The 22,506-nt window shown below is 39.7% G+C and overlaps 1 protein-coding gene across 2 annotated transcripts in view; it reads left to right on the forward strand.

Moving 5' to 3' along the window:
* The window catches only part of CIT (citron rho-interacting serine/threonine kinase), a 68,081-nt gene that overhangs the window by 32,517 nt on the left and 13,058 nt on the right, over positions 1 to 22,506 (forward strand). For both annotated transcript variants that reach the window (XM_054289079.1, XM_054289080.1), the window contains 15 exons: positions 650 to 745; positions 2,460 to 2,576; positions 3,052 to 3,161; positions 5,660 to 5,834; positions 7,073 to 7,270; positions 9,443 to 9,496; positions 16,884 to 17,081; positions 17,535 to 17,728; positions 18,227 to 18,362; positions 18,762 to 18,866; positions 20,062 to 20,202; positions 20,377 to 20,484; positions 21,176 to 21,338; positions 21,583 to 21,747; positions 21,844 to 21,981. In XM_054289079.1, the coding sequence (XP_054145054.1) occupies positions 650 to 745; positions 2,460 to 2,576; positions 3,052 to 3,161; positions 5,660 to 5,834; positions 7,073 to 7,270; positions 9,443 to 9,496; positions 16,884 to 17,081; positions 17,535 to 17,728; positions 18,227 to 18,362; positions 18,762 to 18,866; positions 20,062 to 20,202; positions 20,377 to 20,484; positions 21,176 to 21,338; positions 21,583 to 21,747; positions 21,844 to 21,981 (2,098 nt within the window). The remainder of the gene's footprint in view (positions 1 to 649; positions 746 to 2,459; positions 2,577 to 3,051; positions 3,162 to 5,659; positions 5,835 to 7,072; positions 7,271 to 9,442; positions 9,497 to 16,883; positions 17,082 to 17,534; positions 17,729 to 18,226; positions 18,363 to 18,761; positions 18,867 to 20,061; positions 20,203 to 20,376; positions 20,485 to 21,175; positions 21,339 to 21,582; positions 21,748 to 21,843; positions 21,982 to 22,506) is intronic.

The following is a 22,506-nucleotide window of genomic DNA, read 5'->3' on the forward strand; positions in this document are numbered from 1 at the left end:
TCTGAAATACAAGTTATTTAAGTCCTTATTGTACATGGCTGAAACTATCTGATGTGAAATAAAGAGGCTAGAAAGATTCTGGAATGTTCCACCACATATATTGCATCCTGCACTTTTCATTTTTGAAGCCATTTATAAATAGCATTTCTGACAACATTTGTCCAAGGAATACAGCAAAGTAAATGCTATTCCCCCTCTGAATGCAGAATGAAAAGCACAGACAGCAGTACCCCGTTATTGAGGTCTGCTGTAAGAAAACAAGTGAGACCTTGTTAAAAATAGATCTGAACTTCCTGTGATGCCACTGCAGCTATAAAATGTTTATAACTATGTTTTCACCAAATGTCCTTGGCCTATCTTTGGGTATATTTTACTGGGAGATGGAGATTTTTACCATGGAAATAGAAATCCTTGTCCTTAGCAGCGTTCCCACTCTGCAGTAGATGGGTCTGCAGCAATATGCAAACCTAAAGTTGATAATGTTCAGGTCTCATAATGCCTTTTTTTTTTTTACCATGACAGCCTTGGACTTGGGATTTTTATAGTGTGAAGCCTTAAACAAGAGAATGAATTTTTGGTATCTTTGTAACACATACTCACAGCACCTGCCATTTCCTTGTGTCTGAATATGATTTTTTGCTGCTTTTAGGAGCTGGAGGAAAAGCACCGTGAGGCTCAGATTGCAGCACAACATCTGGAGTTGCAGCTGAAACAGAAGGAACAATTCTATGAGGAGAAACTCAAAGTAAAAATATCTTCTCTTCCTACAAGCTTTTGTGGGTAGAATGAGTTCAGGGAAAAACAGTTGCCTTTAGGCTCTGATTGCTTTGTCTTGTGAGTTGCCTTCTTGTTGCCATTGCTGCAATGTTGAGGGAGCTTAGTGGAATCCAAATCAGTTTTCTCCTGTTTTTTCTGCCGTTGTACCTTATCTGTCTGTGGCACTGGATTAGGAGAGGTAGCATTTGAAGCCAGAACTACAGGAAGGTGTTTGTTGGTTGTAATTTGATTTTTGATGACTAAATAATACTTAGTTAATGCTGTTGGATCTCACACCCTGAAGAAGCTTTCAGTTCCCACTGATTTTCTATGAGTGTTCACTCAGCCTACCTGCAAGTTTTAAATGCAGCAAATAGTAGACCATTTCTGAAATTCCATCTTGGAGCTGGAACATCTGCCAAGAAGACACAGAAACCACCCACTTTGTTTTTGTCTTTTCCAGGGTAGCATTAACAAACAGTTAGAAATAGGCACCATCTAAAATTAGTAAAAACAAGCTGGCAAATAGGAATATGTGCACTGGCTTAGGATTTTTCTAAAGAGCTTGCAATATAACAGCCAGTAAATGCATTTTGTAAGAATCTTTCATAAGAACAAATTATTCTCAGTAGGAACAGTCTTCATCTTGTACATTTATCTAATACTTTAATTCTCCATTTTTGCTGAAATGTGAGAGGATGTAGTATTTAAGAGGAGAGAAGAAATTTCTGTGGGAGAAATAGAAAGGAAAAAACAAGTAAGATTTGCTGGCAGATCAGAGCATGTGGTTATCAGTAATGAGAGGACAGTGATGGAAAGCAGGAAGATCAGATGTAGATGTTGAGAAATAAGTGGTGATATAAAAACTGGAAAAGAGGATAAGCATTGGAAAAAAATAAAAAGTAAGAGAACTGGTGTATTATGGGGCCCTGTGATGTAGGGTTTAATAGGAGAAATCAGGAAGCCAGGTGAAAGAGGTTCAAAGGAATAAAACAGGACATGGAGTTTTTGTAAGGAAAAGTAAAAACTATCCTGTGGTGCAGAATTTGTGCCTTTGATAAACTTTTTATTGAAGGAAGAGACCTTCAGTTTAACAACTGATTTATAACTCTGGTCATACATACACAACATGCATTTCTAGCAAAATGTAGCAATTAATTACTTTAGTCCTGTTCCCAATGACAGCTATTTGTGCCACAGAAAGAAGTTTTTTACTTTGCTGTTAGATTTTTGTCTCTGACTGGAAGAATTTGTGTGGTCTCAGTTGCCTTCTCATCCATACCTATGGAACTCACAAATTACTTGTGAGCCATGTTGGTAGGGCAGCCAAAGGATGGGCACTTTGCTATTTCTTCAGCTGCACATATTGGGTTAGAGAGTCTTTTCTGTGTTTCTCTTGCATTAGGCTGAAACAGTTATTCAACACAGTTTATATGACTCAAAATAATAAATAAAATACTTACAGTATCTCCATATCTCTATGAAATCTTATTGTTAAATTCAGTCTTCAGAGATAACTGAGAGTGCTCTTTTTGGAGTTTGCTCTTCCATGGATTTCATGCAGTGGAATCATGGATTTAATTTTGCTTGAGATATGACCAATTGCTTACTAAAAAAAAAATCTATATTGATGATTTTCTTTCTGCTTGCCCTTTGCCCAGTGAAACAGATATAATTTAGACAAAAGAAATGTCTTCATTTAGGTGTTGGAAAATCAGATGAAGAAGGATCTTGCAGATAAGGAAGCACTTGAGAATATGCTCAGAAGACATGAAGAAGAAGCACGTGAGAAATGCAAAGTTCTGGCTGAACAGAAGGCGGTATGTGGTGTTGAGCTGGAAATCAAAGCTGTTTGAAGAGTAGCTTTCTAAAGCTGATTTTAAGCAAGATAATCTTGTTTGAGGTTCTGTAGTGCTGCTGAGCTGCTTTGAAAAAAAATTCATTGATTAATATGAATTTTAAGAGACATGGTTTCTTTTAAATTCAAGAATATTTGAATATTTAAATTCAAGAATATTTTTTTCTTCAAGAATATTTCCTTTAAAAAAGCCATGCAGCTTGCTGTGTACCCTCATTTTGGGCCTTGATAATGGTTACTTTTTCCTAACATTAAAGCAGTAGCAAGCAGCTGCAAATAGCTCCAGTAATTGCATTTGTGTTGCTCATTTTGGCCATTTGATCAGTTTTCTTTTAGTTCTTTTTTGTTTCTGGAAAAAATTCAGACTTTTAAAATAAACTTTATTTTTGTAACTGCTCGCATTGTGCAGTCTCAAAGTCTCACTGCTGTGTTTTCAGATGATCAATGCAATGGATTCCAAGATCAGGTCACTGGAGCAGAGAATTGTGGAATTGTCTGAGGCCAACAAGTTGGCAGCAAATAGCAGCCTCTTTACCCAGAGGAACATGTAAGTGTGGCAGCTCTGTCACTCCTTTTCCAATTGAAGTGATTCTCTGATTCACTGTGTAAAAGTGGCTCTTTTTTGCAGGCCTGCTCTGCTCCCTGCTTGTTTTTCACTGATAACCCTTCAAAAATATTCTCCCTTCTTCAAATAGTTGGGGCTCGCTGTGTATTTTGTGTTTTCTCAAACATGACTGGGAAAATTGGTTTGTATTGCAGTGTTTACTTTGGAGCATTTCCTAAGGCAGGTGATTTGTGCAGGTTTGCCAGATATGTTAAATGAATACTGATAATTTTATGTCTAAAATACCCCTGGAGAAGCATACATTCCTTCTTTAAACATAAACATTGCTAATAGATTTATATTTTACTCGGTTCCCCTGACACATGATTTTGTAATTGAAAACATTAAACACCCTTCACTCACAAACATTTCATCATGCCTTAATAGGTGAGAAAACAAGGAAGAACACTATATTTTTAAGCCAAGAATTTCTCTGCATGCTTTTGAATTCTTCTGTTTCTTATCCTTTTGTCTGCCCAAACTTTATTTTTCTTTGGATTTTAGCTGAGATTACTTATCCTTACAATGTTGTTTTTCCTTCATAAATGACTTAGAGGTGTTCTACTTCAAGTGTAGGAAAAGCATGGGTTGTTTGATACCTTCTGCAGGGCAGGGTTAAAACAGAATTTGCCCTTACTGAGTTCAGAGATTCACCAGCTTGGTTTGCACAAAGGTTACAGCTGCTGGATCCAACATCAGGCAGTGCCTTTGTGGGAAGCACTTGGATAGATTCATCTCTGATATTGAATAGAATCAGACAAGGATGAGTTTTGGCAAAGACTTGCTTTGGTTTCAGTCCTTTTTTGTGGTCATTATGCCTCCAGATATGTAATGGCTCCAATTTTCATTGCATTTCAAATAGCTTGCAATTTGTTTTAGCCTTAGCAGCCAAAAATATTCACAGAAATAACTGGGGAACTTAATTGTGTTGCTTAATGCTCCAGATGACCTCCAGTTAATCACCCAGGGAGTTTGTTGAGGCAGCAAAAGCCATAACTTACCTTCGGTCTAAAATAAAACAGAAATGTCTTGAGGTGGAGCTGTTCAGTGTAGGGAAGGTTGAATGTCTGTCATGGGTGCTGAACTGAGTGTAAGGACTTAAAGCATCCTCTGGGAGCCATATCCTTGACTGGAGAACCACAGAAAACAAGAATAACATATAATAATGTTTCAACATACAATTTAAAGTAGATTATTGAGAGACATTTTGTCAAATGATGAACTTTGCAGGATTGGTAGGAGACAGTACAGAATTAGCAACGTTTTGAGAGAAAATTGCTTAATTATGCATGCAGTTAGTTAATGAATTTGTGCTTATTTTGTGAATTGGGCTGTTGAAAATGTATAAATTGTTGTTGGACTGCATTTTGAACCCACAAAAGCTGCAGCTAATCTGAGCATGCATCAAGAGGAGAGCTAGTGATTAAACTCTTCAGAGGAGAGGGGAGCTCTGCAAGCTTTTGTTCCAGCAGTATCTGAGGAAACCACTGATTATCAGGTTCCTGAGAAGATAGCCCAGTAAACAGCAGGAAATGAAATAACACCATTTGACAGTTCTGGCTGGCAATAATCTATAGAGGTAAATTAAAAAAACAGAGAGGGTAAGAGGGTGGTTTTGCTTGCAATGCACAGAAATGTGAGTCAGAAGACTTAAGTCCTATTTTTAGTTTTGTTAAGTCTTCCTATTTGATCTTGGGCAACCCACATAATTTCTCTGGGATAGGATTAATAACAGCTTATCTCACAGTGAACTTCTTAAAATATTAATTCATTAATATATGTAGAGCTTTGTGAGGTTTCTAAGTAGAAAGCACTCTATGAGGCAGAATTTTCCAATGCATGATAACACAATTCCAGGGACTGTAAATAATGCAAAAAGACCCTTTTTTTTAGGGTGTCAATTTCAAATGATAATAATTAATAATTGCCAGCTCTCAAAATTCTTATGAGAACAAGTAATTATTTTTGTTCAGTTTGTGGATTAAGACTTTGATCAGAGACAGCAAAAGCTTCACTTCAGTGTAGGTCAAGTTCTGTGTCCATTGCAATGAAAAGCCCCCAACAAAACCCCAACACACTACTACCAATCCTAAAGCATGGGGTTCCTCTTGTCTCATGGAAATGCACTCTGAGAAAGCAACTCTCAGAATTTATTTTTCCCCTATAGAAAAACATGTGACAACTGATGAAATGAGTAGAATTAATTGTATCTTAAATTATACATTACCCTCTATTCATTTGTGCAACTGGCAAACATGGAATTTTAGTGCTCTGGGCATATGTTGATGAATACACTAGTATTTTTTATTTTTAGCTGGGATGTAGAATTTGAGCCATGAACTTAACTTCACAGCAAACTTGTGTTTTCCTTACTTGACCCCAGTGGAAGGATATATGTTAAGGGCATTTTGGGTTTGTCACTTGTGCACTTCTCCTATCAGGAAAGCCCAAGAGGAGATGATTTCAGAGCTCAGGCAACAGAAGTTCTACTTGGAAACACAAGCTGGAAAGTTGGAGGCCCAGAATCGAAAATTAGAAGAACAATTGGAAAAGATGAGTCACCAAGATCACACTGACAAGAACCGCCTGCTGGAGTTGGAGACACGGCTCAGAGAGGTGAAAACATGGCTCTGATCCCTCTCAACAAACTTTCCTAAATGTACCCCATTTTGTCAATACAGTGAGAACTAGATTAACTTGTTGCAGTGGTATTTGGAAGTGTATTAGTAATTTTAAAAAAAAGCTCACTAAAAGGAGATAAATGTAAGTATTAAGGACTTGTCATGCTGAATTTGAGCTTTTAGATCATCTTACTTCTTCAGAATTCTATTTCTGTGTTTATTTGTACAAATATTGTCTGGGTAGAGAATAATAGCTCAGCAATGTACAATGACCAGACAGATAACCTGTAGTCTTAGAGTCTACAGCTTAGAAAGCAAAGGACACAGCAGAATTGCTGTACAAAAAAAAGAACCTGCTGTTTCAGGCACCATTTTCAGAGTTTTCTGGAAAGAAAACCCAACAGTAATATGGAAATATACTCTTAAAGATCTGTGAGCTGTACTTCAGTTTTAATATTGTATTATCTAGTTTGGTTCTACAAATTCTTCTCCAGTCTCAGTCCACTAATTTGCAGCTAAGGCTGAAATCTTGCCTTCTGCTAAGGTTGTTGAACAACCAACCTGTCCTACTTTGGCCAGAAGCTGACTGAGACCAGTGTGAGGTTTCTGACAGCCTTGTCACACATCTCAAGCACAACAGACAGATTCCCTTGGGATAGCAGGCAGCCTGAAGAAGGTGCTAAGGTTTGGAATTGATTCTGAACACTGAGATGTGTTTTAGTTGTTTATTTCTTATCCCTGGAGTGACATGTTTTTCCCTTTGTGTGCTGCAAGAAAACCTTCATCAGATGCCATTCAGATAAACCCAGAGCCAGATGAGCTGGTGAGTTTCTATAAAAGGAATCTGAAGGGAGGATGAAACATGGAAGTTGATTGCAAAATGTATATAATGTATGCCCAGAGATTCCCAAATAAAGATCCTTAGAGATTCTTGGCTTCAGTGAAGAAAGTTCATCACAAACTACTTCAACATTTTATGTTTGATATGTTTGAGTTTCAGCTGGAAATATTCTTGTGCCCTTGTTGTTTCAAAATGCCAGGTTCTTTTTCCAAAAAACCAGTAGATTTTAGGGAGTAGACAAAGCTGTGTCCTTGGTTTAAGCAGTCTGCCAGGATGTGATTTTGGGAACAGACATGGCAATGGCATCTTAAAGTGGGATGTGAAACAAGACTGCATTACCTGTCATGTCTTTGTTAGTAACTCACATTTGGTACTACTGTGACTTCCTTCAGGTTAGCCTAGAGCACGAAGAGCAGAAGCTGGAGCTGAAGAGGCAGCTGACAGAGCTGCAGCTGACCCTGCAGGAGAGGGAATCCCAGATCACTGGGCTGCAGGCTGCAAGGACAGCCCTGGAGAACCAGCTCAGAGAGGCCAAGACCGAGCTGGAGGAGACCACGGCCGAGGCAGAGGAGGAGATCCAAGCCCTCACGGTGAGCCCTGGACCTTGTGAGCTGCAGATAAACCCTAGAGTTATGTAGGTGCATGTTTTATCAAGAGGTTAAAAGGAATTTATATGATTTAATTTTTCATTTTCAGAAATGGGTGTGAATTGTGCCTTGTGTTGATAGGCTAAAATATCAAATTTTACCTTTAACCATTTGAATACTTCCTAGTAATGGTTCATTGCTGCCTAAACTGACTGATGGCTTGTAGGAGCATCATTACTTTTGTTTTGAGGTAAAAGTTGCATCTGAAATTGGTATTGTTAGGAGTTTAACTCTGTGATTTACTTATTTAAATAATAGCTCATGAATTTGGAAGTACTTGATGGTCATAAATGTTTTGATGATTTTTTTTCTTCCTGTCAGTTACCCTGCTTTGAGGATACTTATTCAGGGGGATATATACCAAATTCAGGGGTATATATACCAAATTCTCCCACCAAATTCCTAGGAAGAGTCTTCCAACACATAATTGTATTCCAATGCTACTTTCATTAAAAGTTGTCGTGTGTGTCTGGTGAGGTGTGTGAGTGATAGAAAGGAAAACAAAGTTCAACTCCTGCCACCCTCTTCCACCCCAACCCCTGTAAATGGAGTTCTAGATTATATGCTGCTGGTTGCTGTCTCTTGAGCACAAAGGGATGCTTTCAAACTGTTTGATTTTAAGAAATATTTCCTTCACAAAAGATTCCCAGAGTTGTGGGTAGAGAGTTTGACCAGCTACCAGCTACCCCCCACCTTGAGCAGCAGCCTGAAATGACCCTCAAATCCTGTCATTTGAAAGTGTTGAAAATGTGCTCCAGTGGCATTTAATCAAAGAACTGTTTGAATATTGCTGCCATTGCTGTTTTTTGGGAGGGGAGGGGGGCTCAGCTGGCATGGGCACTGGTATTATGCTGCTGCTTTGGGTAGATGAATGGCAGAACCATTCTCTCAGTTCTAAAGCGGGCACAGCCTGGGCAAGTGCAGCAACAGCATTGAGGCCTAAGAATAACTGAATAGAGATGGCATTGGGTTCTTTTTGCTCAGAACTGAGGCAGTCCCTTCCCAGCTGAAAGCTTTGCATAACAGCCACTATCACTGCCAGGGGGCTGGCAGTGCACTTGGGATCCTTACCAGCAGTGAAACAGATGAATATTCATGACCTGTGTTCACTCAGTTATTGCTCCAGTTAATGGGGCAAACTGGTCGTGCTGGACCAGCTGCTGTCAGGCACTCCAGCCAAGCAGGCTTGGGGCTACTCCTGCCATGGAGTTTTTGACATACTTTTATTTCTCACATTGCCTGTTGTGGTAAGATAGCTTTTAAGCTCTCCTATTTGACTTCTGCTGAATGTTTTTTTTTCCTGTTTAGTCTCTTGGCTCTAAGGAAAATGTTCTGAATGAAGAAAGGTGGCTGGATGTGCTTGAGCAGTAACCTTTCCTTTGTTAAGTTTTCACATAGTACATGACATTAGACACTTGTTAAATCACTTTGAATTTTGAGAGAGGCCACGAGGCTGAAACAAGAGCTTTTTGCTTTGTCATGCTTTGCTTGTAAATTAGGGGATAAAAATGGTGCATGCAATACTGCAATCTTTAATATGAGTGTTTGAACTTTTCTGTACTTTAGATGCTGTCCTCCAAAGAATTGATTATTATGTTTTATCACTGCTTTTGAGGGAGGCTCAGGCTTAAATGTGACTTTATGGTAGGATTCAGGTAGATTGGCAGAGCTGTTTGGGGTAGCTTGCATTATACATCACTATAGTTTTTCTTTGCAAGCATTAAATTGTGTGCAGTGTTTATTTTCTATGAAACACCAAATATGGAAATAAAACCAACTGAAATTAAAATGTCAAGAATGCAAAAACTTAACATGGGATCAACAAGTCTTCTGGTGCCCATTTCAGATGGAACCTGTTACATAATTCCATTCTTAAGCTTGTACATTTTCCTAAAGCACCTCGGATTTGGGAGCAGAAGTGTATTTTGATAAGTAGGATGGGACTTTTGCTAATCAGTTCTTTGCCACTGCAAAGTGCTTTCAAAGCCTGCAGCATCTGCCTTCCAAACTTTGCTTGCTGGTAGATTGTTCTGCAGTTTGTTTAGCAACAAATGCAACAGCATTCTCGAATTCTAATGTATGAAAAATTGATGATGAACTTCTTACCTCCTTTAGGCACATAGAGATGAAATCCAGCGTAAATTTGAAGCCCTTCGTAATAGCTGCACAGTGAGTATTAAATACAGATCATTGAATTATTTTGAAATTAAGGATAATGAAACAAACAATTTCCTCATTCAATCCTTGATGACGCTAGTTCATAATGTGGACTTCTGGCTTCAAGGTGCTAGTAGGAGCTGGATGGATTGGATTGGATTTCTTTTAGGTTTCAGGTAAACCTCAATTTGGAGGTTTTAGTCTGATCATGAAATTGTCACTGTTCTTCTTTTTGGAGAAGAAAGTAAATTAAATATCTCATTGCAGTGCAGCTAATAAGAATGGTGCAGCAGCTGCAAAAAATTACTGTAGATGAAGATTTTTCTGCTCACAAGAAGAAAAGATCTATCTGTCCAAATTCTGAGCTGCATTGTAGATCTAGGCCTGATTGGGTTTTAAGGAGGATTTTAACACTGTTTGAAGAAACAAGAAGTGTTAAGGTTCCAAATAATACATTGACATACAGCAGAGAGAACTCCAGGATCTGAATTTTCACCTTCTGTTGCCTGAGATCTTTGACATGTTTTCAGATTCATTTCATCAGTCCAGGACACATCTCCAAGGGCTTTGTCTATCCACAGGGATTCTTGCAGTTTAACACCATCTTCACACTTGTTCATGGCAGCTGATGGAGAGTATCTGCTTTCCAGTGACATGAATTACACAAGTGTTGGATGAGGACCACAGTCCTCTGGTCAGCAGTGATTGTGAATTATTCTGGGCTTTTTCTCTCTACCCCACACTGTGAGCAGGGCTTAATTGCTGGGACTTTTTATCTTGATTGTTTCCCTGCTTCCAGTGATTTCCTCCAATGTAATTTTTCATGCTGTAGGAGTAAGTCTCTAATGTGTCAGTTTTCATCTTTTAAAATATCTTTTCAGCATGAGAGTCATTCTGTTTTCCTCACTTGCTCTTTAGCACTGAGCAAGGGGGTTCTTCTGGACATGGAATATCTAGATAGGAAGAAGTGAGGAAGTACAGCTTTCCAAAGTGCTTTAACCCATGTCTAAAAGAAATCCTACACAAGAAACTTCACTTTCTGTTCCCTTCCTCATTTTCTTAGACTGACTGTCTAGCTCCCTATGTGTCATCATAGATCTTACATCCAGAGCTATCTCCTGTTGCTCTGGATGTTACCTTTCATTCAGAGTGACAGCTTTCTGGGAAAACACTTTTGTCATCTCCATGCAGGCAAAAACCAGGTATGGAAACTCTGTGGCTTCTGTTCAGTGCAGGGTCAGCTGCCTTGCAGAGCTGTAACTCATTATCCAGTGACACTTCAGCTCTGAGTGTGGGGAACAAGCTCCAGCAGTGCAGAATGACCCATAACATTTCCAGAATGTCAAGAGCTTCAAAGGACTTGTAAAAGTGTTGTGCATTGTAAGGCCCTCCAGTGGGATAAGTGGGATCAGACATCCTCATCAATAAGAGATTAATTAAATAGTTCCTAAATGAATAATACATGCCCGTGGTACATTCTCTTTGCAGCCCAGGAGAATGCATGTATAATTTAATTGACCATGGACAGATAATTTCATGTTGTGTGCTAGGACTGCTCCTGGCTGTCCATCCTGCCTGAGGAATGAGGAAATCAGGGCAATATTCTGTTGCCAGTGAGGGTCAAGAAATGCTAATTACACTGCTTTCACCAGATGTTCCAAACTCATTTTTATCTGATGGTACCAGTGTGATGCAGGCTGTGCTTTTTGGTGACCATGTGACTCCACTTGAAGGTGATTATAATTTATACTCCTTTTAAAATCCAACAACACTTCAAGGGAATAATTGTAATATGCTGCTACTTATACAGCCTGATAAAGGATGGATTTATTCTTTCAGGAAGTTCTCAAGAGAGATCCTTTTTAAGCTGACACAAACTCCTTGAACTAGTCTGGCAAACTTTGGTAGGGAATTACTTTTTATTTGATCTTATTGAAGCTCCAAACAGCGTAAGAATTACAAAAATAAGATTAGACAGAAAAAAATATTAAAAAATTGAATTACTTCAGTACTTTTGCAGTCTTCAAAAGATAAATAAAAATACTTAATCTACTTTCTTTGGTATTGTTCCTGTTTCTCTAGCTTCACAAAGGTCATAGCTTCTGATTGTAGAGAAGGCTGTGTCTGCTTTCATTGTATCCTCATTGCACACTTGGTCTTCCTTTTGCTGAGGTCTCTGACCAAGGAGGCATTTTTAGCTTCTCCTTTTTCATGCTTTCTGTCACTCAGTTGAGGAAGAAATAATAAGATACATAATTACAACAAAAATTGTAACTTGTGCTACCTGCTGAACACACACGTGCTTGTGGGCACACACGGAGTCATATCTTATCACAACCTTCTCACAATGATGGCTCATCCAGCAAATCTGCTGAGGGAGAAAAACTACTTCCTTACATTTATTCTCTGAAATAAATGGCCCATTTGAGTGTTAAAAGTATTTCCAGGCAATCAAAGCAAGATCTAGAAATAAAAGGCATTCTTAAATAGGAAAATGTACACATTTGTCAGTTGTTTCCAGATACCTGCAAACTGTGGCTTGTTCTGAGATCAGCAGCATGTTTAAACTTAAAAATACAACTAAGTTATCTAAATAATAATAGAACTGTTTCCAAAAGGAAACTTCCATTAAGCAGGTATTAAAGTCTTTAAATATTTAGCAGGAAATAGTCCTATAAAAGCCTTGCATTCAGCTTAGTAAAATACCAGAGAACAACCATCTGAGCCACCTGGGTTTTTCAGGTACAGGCTGTTGCTTTTACTCTAGCAATGAGTGGCATTTCTTATTCCTAATTGGATATTGCATTTCCATTTATTCAAGTTCTCCCCAATAAAACAAGGTTTATCTTCCCTTCTTGAGTTTCTTTTGTCATCATCTTGTGTTCCAGTCTTAAACATTAACAGGCTTGGTCTGCACTTGTGCAGTAGATTGGATACTGAGGCATTAAATCTGTGAGCCCATCAGATAGGTATAATTTATGTGTGAATTCCTGCTGAATTCAGTCTAAGATCCTGATTCCACATTTGCTTCATTAGTTGACATAAGTTGCATTCTTGTGAGCTTCCAAAATAATACTCAGGGATGTTACTTTGATGCTAAATTATGTTTCAGAGTAAAGGAATATTCCCCACTGTGACAAGACTAATACCCAGGCAAAAACTTTTATATGGCTATTTAAATTTTCTTAAAAAAGAAAAATTCCTGTTGGGTGGAAGGGGTTATCCTATATCCTCATTTCACAGAAAATATGATGGCAGATACCAGTTACAGGCAGAAATGGAGTTTTGTATTTTTTGTAGCCTGACAAAAAATCAGAAACTTCTAAAGCATTGTGGTGAGAGGTTAATGAGACCTTCACTGTGGATAACATCATCATCATCATCATTTGAGGAAGAGGCTGTTGTTTGGGAGAGGCAACTCATCTTCTGGGAACTAGGATAGGAACACAGGAACTGAGTGTTTTAATCCTGCCTTGCTGTGGGGAGGAGAGGAGTGCAGTCTGGGCAGTGTCCAATGGGCAATGTCCCTCAAGATAAACCATGAAGAGTTTTTGGAGACTGAGATCCATGTCTAAGGTGTGTTTCAAGGCACAGATGTTGTCTGACTATGGAGAGGGGAGGGAAGTGAGGGATTTATTGTCAGGTATTGATGGAACAGGCAGAGATACAATCTGTCTGCAGCCCTGTGTGAGAGCCTCAGCCTCCCAGTGTTGGGATTTCTCTGCCTGAAAAGCTTTGTCTCAGACAGTAGGTGAAGACAAAAGGAGTCTGATTTCTGCTCTCACTTCCTCCTCACAATAATTTAGGGCTGAGAGACAGCTTTTTCTTGTTTCCTATTTACTCCTGACAGGTAGCTTTCTGGTAAAGATTAGTGGGGATGGGGAGGAGTGGAAATGGATGGAGCAACACTATTAGTCTGGAATTACATTAAACTCCGAGAAAAACACTGCTGATAGCATCCCAAAACAGTTTCCCTTGTTGTGTCCTTGCATTTTCCTGCATGTTTGTTGATGGCATCTGAGAACTGAGACACCTTTATGAAGGAATAGAGTATGGGGAAGTTTGCAAGCTGCAGTTACTAGTATTTAAATAAAACTCCTTATTTTTATCCTTTTTCTCATTATTGTGCCTGTGGTTTTGATATGTGGAGCATATGGATTAAATTTAGTACATTTTATCTGGTGTGCAAACCAAATCATCATGGCCCTGACTGTTTGTTGCTCTGATATTTGATTGAATCCATGGCTGGAGAGGTTTGTAGGACCAGGGGTAACAGCTGTGAATCTGCTCAGCCTCACCAGAGGAATACTTTGCTTTCCTCAGATTATTCAGTGGGGAGGGAATTATGCTGGATATGGCCCCTTCTGCTGAGGAGCTGCTGTGCTTGGGTTGCTCTGCAATATTTAAAAATGAGATACAGTCCTCTGCATCAGGATAAAGATAAGCTGTGTCCTTAGATGTGGTGTGCAGTGAAGAATCTGTGTAGTTAGATGATATCTCTGGTTTATGGATTAGTTGTGATGAAGATGTGCATAAATAGAGGAGAAAATTCCAGTTGCTCTGAGTGGTGCTGCAGTGGCACAGATACAGTGGCTGTCTAGATTGTCTAGAATTGCTTTTCCAAGGTTTCAAGTGTTTGCTTAATTTATAAACTTAAAATGTGAAGATTTTTCTAATTATATTATGGGTTTCTAAAGGATATAATGGCATTTTCTTACTGACTTCCCTTTAATATACTTCACATTTACTCGAGAATAGGTCAGAATTGGTTGTCTTGTTTGGGGTTTTTTGGGGCTTTTTTTTTTTTTGCCTGGGGATTTCCTTAACTGAAAAGAAAAATATCTGAAGCTATTAAATATTAAATCTTTCCAGGTACAGGATTCTGATATAGGTTGTATGGATGCCCAAGCCAGTATTTCCAATTAAATCTGGTTTTTTTTTAATCTGTGTTTTTTGTTGTTGTTGTTGTTGATAACCAGGACAGGCATTTATATCACACTACATCCCATTTTCCTGTGTCAGCATTACCTATTACTCTTTAGGCTTTTAGTGTTAATAAACTCTCTAATCCTGTTGGGTTATACATAGCTGTAGATAGCTATTGGATGTGTTAAAAAACATCCCCTTTCCCCATGAAAAATGGAAGATTGTAGCAAGAGGAATAAATTTTCTCCTGTGGAAAAAAATTGTATCTATCTAGATTACATTATCTAGGTTTTAATATAGCTGGAATTTAAGCCAAGGTATTTTGGAATTGTCAGTAAATACACTGTTAGAAGAAGAAAAGAAATCATGTCACATCTTCTGGAACCTTTCTTTGTTAACTGCTTTGTTATTTGTCTGAAGTTTTCCAGAAATATCCTACTAGATAAAATATAGCAGTGAAATATAAAATGATCTGGTTTAATTTTAGTTGTATTCAGGGAAAGAAGTCAAAAGCTCAGAACCTAGAATAAAAGAAAATGGGAGCTCAACTTCCAGCCCTTAAGGAATAAAATCAACTTGAAATACAGCCAGTTTTAATAATTAATTAAGTAGTTGGACATATTAACTCTGCATATTACTTTATTCATTTTGTTTCCCTCATCTCAGTTTTCTTGTATTTCAAAACTGGCTTAATTTTTTTTTAATAGAAATTACTTGTACTAGTATAAATAGATGTGGAAGAAAGCATGAATGTATAAAATATCTCTTGAAACTGCCTTGATACGTGGTATGGTTAAACATGAAATTAAAATAAATGGAAGGAAAAGTGAGTTTCTGATCTGGTAGAGATATCAGCTGTTGTAAGAGCAGTAGGTAAAGCACTGTGAAAACAAATGTTCTTTTGCTCCTTTTTGTTTGTATAAACAAATCTAAATCCTTATTTCTGTAGCGCTATAGACACTAACGTGTCCTTACAACCCAGGCTGCTCTCTGAAAGCTTGCTGCAAACAATGCAGGGGAAAATGTGTATTTTGAATAGGGCAGGGAGAGTGCTCAGAAACAAGCACATGATCAGATTTCTTCAGAAATGTTGTGTTTTGAAGTGTGAATCATCTTGATTTGACCCTGAACATATGGGTGGCAGGAACTCCCCTTCACCCAGCAGGGAGTAATGGCTGTTGGACTTTTCCTGCTCACAGTTTAGAAACCAAATACTGTTAATTTAGGTCTAGGAGAGGCATGGTAAAAGGCTGCCAAAATATGCATTACAGATTCTTCAAAAAGAAGTGGTTGTCATCTTTCCAGAGAGCTGAGAAGAGCTGTGTGCTCTATCCTCTACTGCTTTAGATATTTAAGTCCTTGGCTTCTGTAGGAAATTGGAACATTTACATTTGAATGTGTGGCCAACTGTGCTCTGAGATTTTATTTTTTCCCATTTAATGAAGTATCTTATTCACTTTTCTTTGACATCCAGGCAAAAGAGCCTCTAGAACATATTTTGAAGAGTTGAATGTGAATTGTATAGAGTTTACCAGTTTCTGAAATTCTTTTTATTGAGCTGATTTCAAGATTACTGAGGTTTCTTTCTCTTCTGTTGTGATATTGGTTTTGAGTTAGGAGGTACAAATTCATCCACCCAGTGTTCAGGCCTTTCATTCATAAAACCAACTGTGAAAATGGCCCACTGTTGTTTATATTTGTCTTCATTGGAGGGGACTGTGGTTGAAAACTTTTAGTTAGTGCTGGCTGAACAAATGGATGCTCCCACTTTGGCAAAGGCCTTGTTGAGTTTTTGCTTTTCACTGATTTTCCATATTGTGTTACCACACTGGTTTCTTCCCTCCTGTGTACCCAGCTGCCATCCATAATGCTGTTACTTTGATAGAACGTATTTCTGAACATTTTTCTGCCTTTCCTGGTTATACCCAGTGTTACAAATAATAATACAAGCAATTCCCAGGGATATCCATCAGGTTGCACTGCCTCCACTGCACCTCTTGGTCTGTTTTCTTCAGTACCACACTTTGAAAGGCTTTCTGAGAGTGATTAGCCGCATTGCACTTAGGGGAGATTGAGGCAAAAAAAGGTCACTGTAAGTCAGCAGCAGAGCTGAGAATCCAGCCAGAACTCCTGGCTTGAGAATCCAGCCAGAACTCCTGGCTCCCAATCCAATGCTTTAACTGTGACAGGTCCCTCAAATAATAAAATACGTTGCAGCACATTTATGCTCTGAACCAGATTTAAAAAAAAAAAAGCTATTTTCTGTAAGACACAAAACTTTACTACTAATCCAAGTACATTACTATGCAAAAATATCTACCACTATAATGCTGCCCTTTTTTGAATTAGAAAAAATGTAAAAGCTTGGAAATAAATAATTCTGAGTGAATTGATTAATCTCCGCAGTTATACAGAAGAATGGATGATTTGAAAAAGCTGTGCTTACTCACATGTAATTTATTTTTCTTTCTAGGTGATTTCAGATTTGGAAGAGCAGCTGAACCAGCTCACTGAAGACAATGCAGAGCTGAACAACCAGAATTTCTTCCTGTCCAAACAACTGGACGAGGCCTCGGGGGCCAACGACGAGGTGGTGCAGCTGCGGAGCGAGGTCGATCATCTCCGCCGGGAGATCACCGAGAGGGAGATGCAGCTCACCAGCCAGAAACAAGTAAGGCTCTCTAGGTCTGCTCAGCAGCCTTGGTGGGAGCTGGCAAAAACTCCTTTTACATCTGGGAACCCATGAGAAGTGATGATGCTTCCATGGGCAGTGGCATTTAAGCCTTCCTTCCCAAGGCGGTTGAGTGAATGGAAATTTTTGGTATTTCCCATCGTGTTTTTACAACATTTTATTTAGCAATCCTGCACTCTGAAGGCATTGTCATTTAGAATTACTCATTTTAATTTTGTGGCTCTGGAAATCTCAAAATGTTCATAATGAGCTCGACCTGACATTATCAGGGATCACAAGTGAATGTACAGGAGCCTTGAAATAAATGGGCTGTGATTTCCCAGCTCCTGCTGGCTGCTGATTTGCATGTACTGTAATCGAAATGCTACGGCTGAAGCTGAGAGAGCACGCTTGATGTGGGATGTGAGAATTGATAGGAGGATTTATTTTTAGACTATGGAGGCCTTGAAGACAACATGTACGATGCTGGAAGAGCAAGTAATGGACTTGGAGGCCCTGAATGATGAACTCCTGGAGAAAGAGCGCCAGTGGGAAGCGTGGAGAAATGTTCTAGGGGATGAGAAGTCCCAGTTTGAATGTCGAGTTAGAGAGCTGCAGAGGATGCTGGATACTGAGAAACAGAGCAGGTTTCTCTCTCTCTTCCTTCCCTTTTATGAACTTTTATGAAAATTCTCCATAGAAGCTAGTACAAAAATTATATTTAGCATAGGATATGGGAGTTGAAGCTAAATATAAAATCTTCTGAGGTAGTTCTAAAAATGGTTTATTAGTTAATAGTCATCACTGATATTGTTCCTTTTGTTTCTTTGCAAGTGAAAGATTCAAGGGGAGTGGTATTTATCATTGTAACTTATAAAATGTCCTGATTTATTATCTTCTATTTTATTTTATGGAAAAAATAGTCTTTGCTCCTGACTGTTCCTGTGGGGTCTTGAAATTTTTGAGACTGTAGTTCTAGCAGGGGCAGGAACAGGATTATATAATATAAAAGTGTTGCAGCAAACAGTCTGGCTTTCTAATGTAACATCTTGAATTTGAGGCAACCTCTGAAAGAGTTATTGATGCCACTGCCTGCTAGGGAGAGGTCAAGGAGTTAGGTAACATTATTTTCCATTTTAATGCAGAGTGAGAGCAGATCAGCGTATTACTGAGTCTCGCCAGGTGGTAGAACTGGCTGTCAAGGAACACAAGGCAGAGATTCTGGCCCTGCAGCAAGCACTCAAGGAACAAAAACTCAAAGCAGAGAGCCTTTCTGATAAGGTAAGTAACTTTCAATCGTAGACTTTCATAATTGGATAAAATATTTTTCCACTGATAGTACTTTTAGAAATGTGGCCTTCAGCAGCTTTTTTCAAGATGTTATAGAGACAAATTAAAAAGACTGGAGGGCATAGAATAGAATTCTATCTGCAAACCAAAGGCCTCAAATTTTCTTTGAAAAAGACTAAAGCAGACAGCAGGCTATGATGCCTGGAATGAAGTCCTTCAATAACTGGGTATCTGCATTTGAACAAACCAAAATGTCTTTTGCCTGGTTTTTCCCCAGCAACCAAAGGCTAATTGTATCATTTTTCTTCAACATGTGCTTGGTGAAGTTGGATTTAAGACTGTGGAATTATATTTATTAGTGTTCAATGTTACTCTGACCCTCTTTCCCAGCTCAATGACCTGGAGAAGAAGCACGCCATGCTGGAGATGAACGCCCGCAGTTTACAGCAGAAACTTGAGACAGAAAGGGAGCTCAAGCAGAGGCTTCTGGAGGAGGTAACCTTGGAGATTCATGTTAGAACTTCAGAAGGTTCCACATCTTGAGGAGGGGAGGTTGTGTGAATAAGAGTTACACATCCATCTTTCTTCTACATAACTAGGGAGATTAATCAAGTTGGGGGAGTTGTTTTCACTAAAAGTTTGCAGAGTGTGTGGCCATGTCAGGGAGCAGTAAAAGTGAGCTGCTCCTCAGGGGCAGGGGAGATGGCAGCCAAGGGGGACAGCGTGCCAGGCAAGGACAGGACATTGCAGCCTGCAGGCTCACACCCACAGCACCTCAACAAGAGGACCAGTGAAGGTACCAGTGATCATCATGGAAGCCTCTAGTCACAAGGCAGCTTCTAAGCCAGCCCTGCAAGGCCAGGTCTGTGCCCAGGCACAGCTCTGACCAGGCCAAGGGCCATAGCTTAAAACCTGCTCTGGAGCCAACATGCTGAGACTGCTCACCTGGAGGACACAGGTGAGGCTTCTCTCACAGCTCTTGTCATCATTGATTTGGGTCACAGGTTTTGACACAAGGTCACACACCTGCACCATATCAGAGAGTAAATGAATGTAGGGAGCCAGTATTGGGTGGTGGGGGAAGAGGCTCCAGAGGAGGATTTCAGGGACAATTAGGGCATTTAGAGCCTTCTGGTATTCTTGGGGTACTGACAGGTTGCCTGCTCCTTTGTGCATCACCAGGAAAGATTCCTGGCTCTTACTTTGTAACATAGGAGCATTCATGGTTTTCCTAGTCAGGGACCTTGTCAGGAAAGTATAAATTCTAAAGGAAGTAGGAGTATTTTGTCATGTGCCCTCCTTTGGTGTTAATTTGCGACAAAGATGCAAACAGCTGGCCATTATTTTCCTTACCTCATGTGACTATGACTGTCCTGGTTTATAGTAAAGATTGTAGTTTTAATTTATTTTTACACAGTACTGAGGTGGCTTCTGGTGGTTGTACAGAGAGCTTGAGAAAATGGTGTTGCTACAGATTAATATAAATACTCAGAAATGCTTGTTTAGTCACAATGCATTCTGAAAGGAAAGGAATCTTCTAGAGTATTTGTCATTTTCCAGCTCTTGAAGTGTTTGTTTATAAGTTCTGCGATGATGATTATTTTACAAGAGTGACAACATTTAATAGCTTTTCCTTACAAACAAGAAGACAACAAACCCAAAACCCTGGCCTTTGTTTTCCTTTCAACAGCAGGCAAAGCTGCAGCAGCAAATGGATCTGCAGAAGAATCACATCTTCCGCCTGACTCAAGGTCTGCAAGAGGCTCTGGACCGAGCAGATCTTCTGAAGACTGAGAGAAGTGACCTGGAATATCAGCTGGAAAACATTCAGGTGAGGGTGAGGAAGCAGGACAGTGCTCTGCCTCATTTCCTGTGAGGCTTTAGGATGTGATTTACAGTGTGTGATACTTTCTTTAGGGTATTTTTTAGCTCTGTTTTGCTATCAAGTTGTTTGTTTGTTTCTTCTGTTAAGATGAAATTTCTTGCATCTGTGTGTAATTCACAGGTTCTCTATTCCCATGAAAAAGTGAAAATGGAGGGCACTATTTCTCAGCAAACTAAACTCATTGATTTCCTGCAGGCAAAGATGGACCAACCAGCAAAAAAGAAAAAGGTGGGTGAAGAAGGTTTGAGAGGCATGGAAGTGAATGGTTTTGTAATTAGTTATGTGCTGTGTATTCTTAATATTCTGTTTTATCTTTCTTTGTGTAACAAAATGTTGTCCTCATTTAAAACTATTCTGAGTTGGTGAACACAAACTTTACTAGGTAGAATGTGTTCTTTGTGGCTTTTCTGGTATTTTGTTATTCCTGCAACATTTAGGTTACAACCCAGTAGCTACATCTCAGTGAAGCTGTAGGAATACAGAATTTTAAGCATGTTTTTTTAATGCTAAGTATGTATATGTGTACAAACTTATTGTGTACCAAGAGTGGTTGTCCTTTAGTCACAGCATAGGACGGAGCAGTCAGGCAATGTGACTTGTGTCACATCTTTGTCATAAGCTGCTCTGTCACTTTGAATGAAGTAATTTAATTTTAACTACGTATTTTGAGATCCTCTGTTTAGATGCTTTCAGAGACTCCAGGTGTGAGTACTAACAGGTAATGTATGTCCCTCTTTAAATTAATCCATATCTTGACATTTTTCTCTCCAGTGCCAATATGAACTAAAAATCCATCCTTACACATAACAGAGTTGCCATTAGGCCCTCTGGCCGGACTGCCACTAGCTAGTGTCACTTTGCCTAGGTTAAGCCATCTCTTGCTAGGAGTTAGGAGTTGTCTGTGTGTTTCTGTTGCTAGGGCCTGTTTAGTCGGCGGAAAGAGGACCCTTCTTTACCCACACAGGTTCCCCTGCAATACAATGAGCTGAAAGTGGCACTGGAGAAGGAGAAGGCTCGTTCTGCTGAGCTGGAGGAGGCTCTACAGAAAACACGCATTGAACTCAGATCTGCTCGTGAAGAAGGTAGGGGTTAACAGAAAAGGTGGATCTGGAAGGAGGCACACGTTCTTGGTCTGAAAATGTGCCTTTAATTGTGTGCCACTCTAGCAATAATTAAACAACATATGTTATTACCACTGCTGTGATGTTGCAATAAAGCTACACTTGATTCTGTGGGCTGTAACTGCAGACTGGTCACACAGAGCCCTGCTAGGAACCAGAGTGCCACGTTGGTCACATTAACCAGGGACATTTGTCTTGTCTGTAGCTGCTCATCGGAAAATATCCGACCACCCTCACCCCTCCACGCCGGCCACAGCCAGGCAGCAGATCATCATGTCTGCCATAGTGCGCTCCCCTGAGCACCAGCCCACGCCCATCAGCCTGCTGGCTCCACCCTCCAGCCGCCGGAAGGAATCCTCCACACCTGAGGGTAGGCTCCTGCTCACCTCCTCTTCTTCCATCTCTGTCACTGCCATCTCTTTACTGATGTAGTTTTCACCCTGCTGATGATCTGTGTCCCTCGCAGAGTACAGCCGGCGCCTGAAGGAGCGGATGCACCACAACATCCCCCATCGCTTCAACGTGGGGCTCAACATGAGGGCCACCAAGTGTGCCGTGTGCCTGGACACCGTGCACTTCGGCAGGCAGGCCTCCAAGTGTCTGGGTAAGGGCAAAACTCAGCACAGCTCGGGGGGAGGAGAGGCATCATCTCGGAAGGTTGCAGTTTATTGCAGCCCCAAGACGTGTGAAAAGTCTCTGTTTTGGCCCGCACGTTGAAGAATGAGTCGGAGTTCTTTAGTTCTTGGTCTCAGAGTTGTTTATTGTTTCTTATCTATAAAAATTTTTCTCCTGCCCTGCTGAGGTCCGTCCAGCAGGACAATTCCAGGCACACTGCCTGCTCCTGGGGCAGTGTTCTCTCTTTATACTACAAACTATGTATAACATGTTTACAATTACTTTCCAATACCTATCACCTATGTTAGACAGTGAGTTTCTGTTCTAAACCAATCCAAAAGTGCCAACATCGCAGCAGAAGATGGAGGTAGAAGAAGAAAGGCTGGACACGCCCAAGTCCCTCCATCTTGTCCCCAAAACCCTCATTCTAAAAACCCCAAAATCTACTTTTTCACCTAGTGATAATTGTATTATTACACTATTTAAACTTCTGTGGATTTCAGGTCTTCGTACA

The sequence above is a fragment of the Melozone crissalis genome, unplaced genomic scaffold, assembly GCF_028551555.1.
Source record: "Melozone crissalis strain CALT ecotype California unplaced genomic scaffold, PUWL_Pcris_2 ptg000063l_1, whole genome shotgun sequence".
NCBI classification, from domain to species: domain Eukaryota; kingdom Metazoa; phylum Chordata; class Aves; order Passeriformes; family Passerellidae; genus Melozone; species Melozone crissalis.